This window comes from Pan paniscus, chromosome 13 (assembly GCF_029289425.2).
Source record: "Pan paniscus chromosome 13, NHGRI_mPanPan1-v2.0_pri, whole genome shotgun sequence".
In the NCBI taxonomy this organism is placed as follows: Eukaryota; Metazoa; Chordata; class Mammalia; order Primates; family Hominidae; genus Pan; species Pan paniscus.
The window spans coordinates 118058996-118069357 of NC_073262.2; the positions used below are offsets into that span (position 1 = coordinate 118058996).

The window sequence follows — 10362 nt, forward strand, 5'->3', positions numbered from 1 at the left end:
TAGCCCCAAATTATTCAGTGTTAGCCCTCCAATGGAAGAGTGGGATCAACATAAAATGATAATTTATAACTAAATGACCATTAGTCTATGTGTTCATTTATCTGGTAAATAGATTATTTAAATTATAATCCAAATTTGCTCTGTGCCACGATGTGAGTATAGAGGATCTGATGTCTTTGTGAATTGGATATTGTTGCAACTCCTGGGTTAGAGAAAAAAAATTAATAGTTGATGTAGGTTCAAACAAATACACACCCACATCCATCTACCACAAGAACAGAAGTTTGCATGAAGGTATAATTACTGATTAGAGCTTTTTCCCAAATCCCCAGCTAAAAGTATTATCATCCCCTGAACCTCCATAGCACTACTTTCAGTATTTCTGTTGAAATCTTTAATACTGTGTTTTGCAGATGATAAATATGTATAAGACTTTCTCATCTCCCTGACCCCCTAAGTACTCTTTGAAGGCTGGGCTAATGTTCATTTCATATCTGCACCCCTATAATACCTTGAACAAAGTAAGTCCTTATAAAATTTTTTGGAATAAATGACTTCTCTTTGAGAAACTTTTCCCAACTTGCTATTTAAAGAGTTCTAAGTAACAGATAAGGTTTGAATCAGACATCTAATTTGTCTTAAGCTAAAATATTGCCACAAAGATCTTGGAAGTCTGATGATCACAGTAACATTTTAAATGCAAAATATCTAATAAACCAGCAAGTTTCTGGGAAAGCTTTGGTCAAAATGGTTACCACTTTCCATGAGAGACCTATTTTTGTTAGCAAAGAATTTGAATTTGGATGATGGCTATGTTAAAGGTAGTTAAATGGTTTCAGCTAGATAAATAAAACAGGTTCAAATTATTTGGATTTGATTTTAAACTTATTTACAACACCAGTAGTTAATGGCTGTTTTACTTCAACAAACTCTCTAGCTGTTATTAGTTTACAATATCAAAAAAGGAGCCTTGAAACCCAAAGGCAACAATTAAGACCCCAAGACAATCTTAGAAGGAGCAGTAAAGACGCCAGAGGCCAGCTTCTTTACAGCACTAATCAAATGCGTTAGGTCAGAGACACTATCCCTAACTCCAGAGTAGATAAATCATTTTAATTTATGGGATAAATTCTTTTTAATTTTATCAATTTAGCCTGTGAATGTGCCCTATTTAAATTTCAAACATAGAAGGAAACCTAAACCTCTTGTTCAACTCTATGTCAGTGGCAGTGAGCTGAGATTGAACCTTATCAAAGTGATATGTTTTTCTATTTATGTAGTCTTCTCTGAAGATGCAGAATAAGTTGGTTATGAAAGTTTTCTTGACATCCAGAAGTTACCAAAGCATGCTGGTATACTGGATGTGTTCTGAGTAACATAGTACTACCCTTCTCTCTAGGAATCCAGAAAACAATACCTGGCTTAATCTTTAACATAAAGATGTAAAACATACTTCTAGAAGTGCAAGTGATGCGTCCGCTGCCTTCTCCCAGGCAAGTACAATCCACCATCATCCAGCCTTGGTAGGGCTTCTCCCACGTTTCTCCGACCACATAGGAAGTCCCAGCAGCATGATCAAAACACTTCTCAGCTGTAGGGAAATTTGGAAGAAAAACAGGAAAAAAAGGTTATTTTGAATTGTGCAAGCTCCCTGTAATTTAAAGTGTAGTGTGTAAGCAAAAATTCAGCCACATTTTTTTTAAGTGGCACTCTGTTCAGAAAGAATGACACACCCAGCATCTAAGCACACAGTAAGTAGCCAAGGCAAAAGAAAGCTCAAGCTGAGTTGGCAGGCAGAAATTCCATTCTCCTAATAAGTACATGGACTACATATTTTCAGCGAGCCCCAAACTTCCCAGCAGCATTTCCAGTAGCAAGGATCTATGTATGTACCTAGTCTGTGGGAGACTACATATGCAAAATTCCAATCTTAATTATAAATGACCAATTATGAATTTTGAGTGGCCTAAATACAATGACAAAAAAAGCTATTTTTAAATATTGGAAAGCAAAACAATACAAAACAAGACAAAAACCTCTAAATTAGAAGACAAGTAAACGGAGTAAAATTTATAGCCAGAAACTTTCAGGTTTGTACTTACAGAATTCAACTGAAGATTGAGACCCAAAGAAGCTCAACAACTTTTAATTTGAAAAGAAATGACCAGAGTGTGACAAGCACACACTATTTCATGTTTCGGTCCAGGACATTCCATATAGAAATGTGTCCAAAGTGTCATTTTTTTTTCTTTTAAATAAATTATATCTTGACCAAGGAGGAATCTGAGATCAGCTATTAGGTAAAAGAAATGACTCCATTCTAAATCTTTCAATTCTACCTTATGCTTTTGAAGCAAAGTTAAGACTTCTATGTGTAGTCAGTACTTTTTGATCTGATTCCTGTAAGAAGACTATGGATTATATAATAATTCATTATTTCAAATAAAATTCCCATTTCTTTATTGGTTTTCACTGGAATTCAGGTCTATGACCTATGTAGATGTGATTCTGGTCCAACCCCACATTAGAACTAAGCATCCCAGCTCTTGCTCAGCCCTAAGACTCACACACCTATGGGCTTGCAGGTCCATTCTCCTTTTCCATTACCAAGACACACACACTCTAACATGTAACCACCAGTCTCATGTGGTCTCCTCCAGGTGTCACCAATCTTGTAGGACTGACCCCCTTCATGGCAGCGGTCTGTTGAAGATACAACGAAAATGTTAGGAGAGGGCAGAACAGATTTTTTTTTTTTGGTCTCATATTCCACCCATGGTAGGTACTTAGGTTGGCTAAAGTAGAGACACAGACAACAGCTTTCCCATCAGAGACAGGGGAAACGTTAACAGGTCTGGTCACTTGAAGTCAATTCAATTAAGTGTCTTGCTTAGAACACAATGGAAAACCACAGAGAAATCTGGATGGCAAGGAAGAGGTCATGAATCCTGCTTTCCCAGAGAGATCACAGGAAATTGGGTCCTAAGCAGAAAAGAAAGGCTGGGAGGCTTGGTCTTCACTCATACACAGCAGCCTAAGACAGACTAATTCAGTGAAAAGGCCACATCAGGCATAGCACTCCCGCTTTTGGGAGCATGGAGAGCCTGTATTTTACCCTAGGATAGAAATGTCATTTTGGTGGAAAGCAAACAGACATACGCATATAAAGTGTGGAAATCCTGGTAGTTTTCTAAGTTGTTAAGCCCAATGGCACATTCAAATGCTGAACTAGATTGTAAACACTATGGACCCTTGCCTCTTGCGATTTGCCTGTGAACTTGGATAAACCCTAACATGAAGTATGGGGAAAGTTGATTGGGCCTATTCACACGGGACTTGTTCTTTTGAATAGAAGTCTTTAAGATGACTTACATTTAAAGAATGGATTAAAAAACTTAAATACTATGTTAATAGAATCTATTGGTAACCCAGTGAATCATACTGGAAAGAGTGCCTTAGCTAAACTAGAGTTGAAAATCAGCCCAGTTCCCAAAGTTCCTTAGCAAACCCTATTGGCTTAATAATTTTGTATTATCCCTAGGAATAGTGACATCTGCTTCCTGGGTATAACCTACTGGTCACCAAGAAACCAGACTGTTTCTGTGAGGTGCAAGAGGTCTCTGCATTGCAAACATGAAGACCAGACAACACACGGCTGGTTCACTCTTCATGAACACCTTCCCAGTCACTGCAGAAAAGTCTCATGATTTGTCTAGCTTGAAGATATCCAGGTGATTTAAAATGGGCAACTCCCCTAAGCATGTCTTACTGAAATGGAACCCAAGAGGTCTCTTGGTTCTACTATGTACACAAACACACACACTCATAAACGCACACACACTCATAAATGCACACACATCAAACACTGATTCCATCTGTGCTCATACCCATCTTTAAGAAACACAGGAACCAGTTGGGTGACCACTTAAGAGTACCTGGTCACCAGGGGCAAACCTCAAAGTTAGGAATATCCAGTCATGGATAACAGAAAATGACAGTGATGGTAACAGAGAAATTCATATTTGATATTTTGGCATCATTTTACACAATCTCTTCCTTACTTGCGATGGTACAGCTTATTCTCCCTCGCCCAGCCCCGATGCAGGTACAGTCCCAGATCATGGAGTCTTTAGGACGCTCATAAGTGTCACCCACTCGGTAAGTGTTCCCAGTGTACTTGTCAAAGCAAGTCTCTTCAGCTGAGGGGAAAAGGAAAGTCCATGTGAGCCTCACTTAGGTACAAGCTTTTCTAGTTCACTAATCCCCTCTAAAGGAAAACCCACTTCTCTATTCCACAAGTAACATGGTACACCTCAAAGAATAAAATGAAGTGAGAGATACAGATTTTTATCCTAAGCTCTAATAAGGCCATGGTTTTTGACCTTGACATATTGTCAAATTTTCTGTAAATTATTCATATTGTAGAAAAATCTCAGGCTCTTAGGAAAAGGCCATATAAAGTACTAACTTATGACAGAGCTAGATTTGTGAAGGGTTTCACATTCCAATCTCTGACTCAGAAAGTCAAAGCAAGGTTCACATAAAAAGCAAACGATTGGCTGGGCACAGTGGCTCGCGCCTGTAATCCCAGCACTTTGGGAGGCTGAGGCGGGTGGATCACCTGAGGTCAGGAATTCGAGACCACCCTGACCAATACGGTGAAACCCCGTCTCTACTAAAAATATGAAAATTAGCTGGGTGTGGTGGCATGTGCCTGTAGTCCCAGCTACTCAGGAGGCTGAGGCAGGAGAATTGCTTGAGCCCGGGAGGCAGAGGTTGCAGTGAGCTGAGATAGCGCTACTGCACTCCAGCCTGGTGACAGAGCAAGACTCTGTCTCAAAAACAAAACAAAACAAAAACAAACAAACAATTCGAAGATCCCCACCTCCCACAAGGCCTTGACAGTTGTTAATCCTATGATTTCCATTTTCCCCTCATCAGTGCCTCTCTGACAGAGTTGCTATAATTTATGAGAAAAATATCATTGGTCCTGAAGGAATGAGAACTTTGAAGTGGCTAATAGTTTTGTGTTAAATGCCGCTGACAAATCATTTTACGATGTAAGTCCCCAATGTGTTTTCTGGCTCATAAACTAACAGTTTAAGATTTGAGACTGCTTTCTAATAAATTAAAATTTTATAAGCAATTTTTTTTTTGTCGGAGGACACACAAAATCTTTCATTTTTCTCATCAAAAACTTTGGGAGAGTAAAGCAAAAAGAAGACTCTAGGAACTAATTTGGGAAAGATTCGTTTCTTTGTTTTAAAGGTAAAAGCATGTGAAAAGCAAACATAAGCAGTTTTTAAACGTTTATTAAGAGGAAATGACAGGTAATTCTATTAGAAAAATGGTGTATGTATTTTTACTTACTAATGCAAAGTTTAACAATTACCACTTCATGTATTAAAAGATACTAACTATGGGGCTTGTTGTCACTTACCTTCAGGTTTACTCTCGCAGTTAAAACCTCGGCTTCCTCCATAACAAGTACAAACCAACGCATTGCCTAGGTAGGTCCGCTCCCACTGTTGATTTATCTGATAGTGTTTTCCATTGTCATAACAACCGGCTGCAAATAATTGAAGGAAAACGTTACCACATTTGCATTTCTCCTTTTCCCAAAATTATGGAATTTTCTTCATGTGAATCTTGAGGTACATATTTTTTTCCTTTTAACTTTGCTAAAAGTTATATACAATGATGTCATTTCCATCTGGCCAGAGGTCTACATTAAAAAGTTGGAAACATTTTGGAAGGCAGACAATTGAAGTCACATTTTTAAAACATGCAAGGAACTTAAATATTCTTTTGGAGTAATAGTCAAAAAGGACAACTTTAAGCAGCTTTCTCAAAGCAAAAGGAGGGTGTGTCTTTGAAAAACGGAAAGAATTCCAACCTCTGTTCTTGGTGAAGTATCCTGAGCGGCCCTAAAGAGGTCGGAACCAATTACATCTCTTCCAAGTTAATTAGAAACAAGACAGCTATTTCAATATCCCCTTTCCACCCCCATGTTGAAAATATTTGACCAATTATTTAACAGAAGGAAATAAGTAGCAGTAAGGACCACACTAATCCCAGACGGAAAATTTATAGACATGCATCATTTTTCTCTTTAAAGGCAAGTTTTGGTTAATTCCTAGAAGGACAATCTGAACGTGCAGAATTTATTAGAACACGGTAAAGTCGCAGAGTCCTCGTCCTCCAATGCATGGTCTTATCATCCCAGGCCCTCAGAACCAGCCTGCTCAAAACTCGATCTTTTTGTGTGCACAGCTGGTTTCTCTCAGTAAAGCGCGCACACACTCGCACACACGCGCGCGCACAAAACTTCAGCCCCAACTTTGGTCGGCTTTAGGGTCCCATCCCTCAGGCAGCCTGTTTCAGCCCGCGGTCAGTACTCACGCTTGCTTTGACTGACAGCCACCGGGGACTGGGGCTGAACCATTTGCTGAGCCTGCCTCTTGCTCTTCGAGGCTCCCGTGGAGGGCACCGCTGTCCCCAGGCACAGGACGGCCAGCAGCAGCAGCCCGGGCCCCGGACCCCTGAGCATGTTGAGACGGTGGGGGAGAGACGCCCGCACCGGGAGGCAAGTTGCCACCAAGTTTGCTTCCCTTCGCAACCTGCGGGAAAAATCCCTTCTAATGCCTCCCGGGGGTTGTCGCCTCCAAGAAGGTGGGGGCCAGAGGGTGGGGAAGGGGACGGGTGGAGGGACAGAAGGGATGCAGAGGACCAGAGAAGTTGTGGCTGCAGGTCCCCTCTTCCCGCTCGCGCCTGGGGTTCCCTCTCCTCCCCCTGTGCAGCACAGCCGGCGCGGGCGTCCGAGCGCCGGGAGCCGGGGCTTATATGGGACGGTCCCCTCCCACCCCGCTGGAGGCCCGGGGCGCGGGGGAGGAGAGACCCGCCGGGCTGTCCCCGCCCCGCCCGCCGCCGCAGCCGACCGCGCGCCGATTGGCCCGGGCTCCGGGTGACGTCACGGGGGACTGTGGGTTCGCAGCGAACAAAAGAGATGCTGATGGCCCGCCAGGACTGGGGCAAGACAACTTTTTTTTCGGTTTCCTTTGCGGTCATCAAACTTTTTAGGGGATGGGGGAAGGGATGGGAAGCGGCTGGGAGGAAAGGGAGTGGCTGGACTTGGGTGAAGCGAAGGGGTTGCAAGACGCTCCCCCTTCCCTTTTCTTTTTTATTGGGGGTGGTGGTAGTGTTTGAGGACATTGCGTCACCTCTCGTCGGAGTGTGGGGGGGGGAATCTCTGCTTATAGGAGTGTATTTTGTGAGGAAGAAAACCCATAAAATATCCACCACCTTGCAGCTGTTAAGAATCCAGATTTTCAGTCCCAGGGCGGGGCTGCCTTTCCCCCCATCCCGCTCCCTTTCTTTGGACTAAAGGGTACTGACTCGGGACTCCCTTATTTTGTCTTCACAGCTCCCTGTTCGGACTTCTTCCCTTCTCAGCGCTGTGCCTGTCTGGCTCTGAGAAAGGGCCAGCGGGCGAACGGGGAGCAAAGGGGAACAGAGACCTTTAATGAGCTTCTACTAAGTACCGGGAGTTCCGCGGGGCGCTTTGCAGATCCCGGGGAAGTTCAGAGAATGAAGTTTTCTTTTGCAAGGACAAAGTAACAGTACTTTTTTACATATGTAGGAAAGCCTTCCTTTCCTGGGGATGGGACGCCCGTTTCCACTGAAAGTGAAATCGCTGTGAACAACCTGAAAACTGGAAAGTTGGACCAGCTGTGGGGAGAGAAAGGTCTTCGTGTCCTTTCCCACGTTCACCGTGCCAGTTACACACAAAGCAGAGATTTTTTTGCTTGAATCATTAAAAGCCGGGTGGGTGGGGGGCACCCTATGTACTGTCTTGCCCTCCTTCTGCCCCTTTCTCACATTTATTTGCCATTTTCTTTTTGCTGACAAGTTCCATTACAGAATGCCCCCTCCATTCCCCGCCGCCAGATTTTTTATATTTCAATTGTTATTTACTCCAAGAGTGTGGAAAGTTCTCCTTTAAGATTCCCCCGCCTTGAACTCTAAACTCAGAGTGGAAAGGGAATCTGAAAAGTCTCTCATTTAGCAACTCATCACATCAGTCCTTTTTGTCAGATAAACACAAGCACAATTGCTTTTAAAGATCTTCAGAAGGAGGAGTCCACCACTTCCACAGTAGATCCAGAGAGACCCGAACTGAATGCTTTGCCTTCTCCTTGTGTTAGGAGTTCAGAGGTTCCATTTGCTTTAAAACACAAGAAGCTACTAATAAAATATATTTATTTCGGCAAGGTACCTATTTTCTCCAAAAGTTTCACCTTCAGTAATTGCCACAGGAGTAATTAGAACTCTGTGTTCTATAAAATGCCTGACACATTAAAGACACAAAATTAGCATTTGTTTTTAATCATGCAAGGATTTAAAACCAAACCAAAACAAAGCAAAACACCCAGCAAATATCAGTTTCCTACAAATAGTGTAAAAAAACCTCTTGAGGAATCTTTGTGACCCACACTCCAAATTGAAAGAGTGCCATGGATTTCCCCAAATTTAGAATCCTGTCTGGGTTAGAGGATTTTTTTGGAATTTCTCATCACTTGACAAAACAGTTTTCTCTTTTCAAATATAAAAGAGCTCCTTGTAAAATGCTTGGTAAATTTCTGGGAAGCCGAGTGTTTCTTCCAGAGGGAAGGATACCTGGAAATCCGGATGTAAGCAAGATAAACCTGTAGCTAAAGCTTTCTTAAAATTCATTGATTCTGGGGGAAGGAAATAAGTGATTAGAAAAGTATTTGGTCAACCAAAACCATGATAGTTTGATATATTTACTGCACTGAAAATACACTAGAATCATATGCATAGTGGAGCTTGAAGTGGAAAGCCCACCTTACATTTTGGAAGAAACTTTTATATTTCAATCCCATAGATATCTAATTTATTGAAGGAAACAGGATATCTCTGTCTCATAAGAAAAAAACATCTGACTGATATTTATAGGAATGCTTGGGAGTTTACTCTTTTACTTGAAAGTTTTTTTTTTTTTTGCCTTTTTTTTTTTAAACTTTAGAGACAGAGGCTTTTCTTAGTTAAGATAACAGGGCTTACTACAGTATTCTTTAATTATCAAGGTCCCTTGTAACTCTAAGTCTGTTATCTCTAACTGGAGAGATAATTAAATCTTAAAGACCACTCTGACTCTAATTCAACCAACGTGTGTGGTGTCCAGGATCGTTGGACTTCCTTAAGAATTCTATTTTATCCAGGTGGGTTCTTCCTCAGTAAATTGTATTCTATTGGTGGGAAATACTCTTGGATTTCTTTCTCTTTCTTTTTTTCTTTCTTTCTCCTTCTTTCCTTCTTTCCTTCTAAAACTGTATTCAGAGAGGGAAATGTGACAAAAAAAGAGAAATCAATAGAGACAGAAAGTAGATTCACGGGTACCCAAGTTTATGGGCTGGGAACAGGAATTAACTGTAAAAGGGCACAGGGAATCTTATTGAGGTGATGGAAATCTGTGTTCTAAAACTACATTGCAGTGATGACTGTACAATTTGGTAAAAGATTCAAAATTCTGGGGATTATACACAAAATGAGTGAATTTTACGGTAGGTAAATTATGCTTCAATAAAGTTGTTTTTTTCAAAAGTTGATTTTAAAAATCAGTATTTGTTCTTTTTTACTCTTAACCATCTCCTGATTTTGGTTTCAAAGATTTGCTCTCAAGTAGCAGCAACATACACAAGGCGTCCTCATTTCTTCATTTTTCTAAGAGGAAGTTTGCCTTGAATATAGTAGTGGATTTCTTCTACACCAGTAACTCCTTCTGAAACCTACTATTTGTGTGAAGGCATATATGTGGTAGAGACAGAACAAATCTTCATTTAGGACTGTGCCTTGTTTCTTCTTGGAATTGCCAGAGTGATAGAATTTTCCCAGAGCCTCAGGCAATTTAAACTTTTTGTAACAAAAAGAAGCACATATATTTTCGGGAACTAGGGGGGTGTGGGTGGCGGGGGGCAATGGTATTGGGAAATTTTATTATTCCAGAAGGTTAAGGAGGAGCATGAGCAATTATGGAAATCTGAATTAAATTGATTTCATTTGTTTTGAAGATTAGCAATGGAGACATTTGATTAAGCACAAAAAATAATTGATCAGATCCAGTCATTTAGAAGGACTGAAATAAAAACAGGCTAGGTGTGGGATTCATGCCTGTAATCCCAGCACTTTGGGAGGCCAGTGTGGAAGGGTCACTTAAGCCCAGGAGTTCAAGTCCAGCCTGGGCAATATAGTGAGACACTCTTAATAATAATAATAACCAGATATGGTGACAGGCACCTCTCGTCCCAGCTACTCAGGAGTCTGACATGAGTCCTGGGGGAT

At 41.2% G+C, this 10362-nt stretch overlaps 1 protein-coding gene across 24 annotated transcripts in view; it reads right to left on the reverse strand.

Moving 5' to 3' along the window:
- FN1 (fibronectin 1) overlaps positions 1–7031 on the reverse strand; it is a 75428-nt gene extending 68397 nt beyond the window's left edge. For 20 of the 24 annotated variants that reach the window (XM_008966359.5, XM_034955087.4, XM_003805006.7 and 17 more), the window contains exons 1-5: positions 6403–6883; positions 5441–5569; positions 4062–4199; positions 2572–2703; positions 1454–1591 (exon numbers count right to left, since the gene is read on the reverse strand). In XM_008966359.5, the coding sequence (XP_008964607.2) occupies positions 1454–1591; positions 2572–2703; positions 4062–4199; positions 5441–5569; positions 6403–6550 (685 nt within the window). In that variant the 5' untranslated portion in view covers positions 6551–6883. Of the gene's footprint in view, positions 1–1453; positions 1592–2571; positions 2704–4061; positions 4200–5440; positions 5570–6402 lie in introns of all 24 variants that reach the window. The other 4 variants (XM_003805007.6, XM_008966311.5, XM_063595545.1 and 1 more) reach the window with 2 other exon arrangements.
- Positions 7032–10362: the final 3331 nt, after the last annotated feature.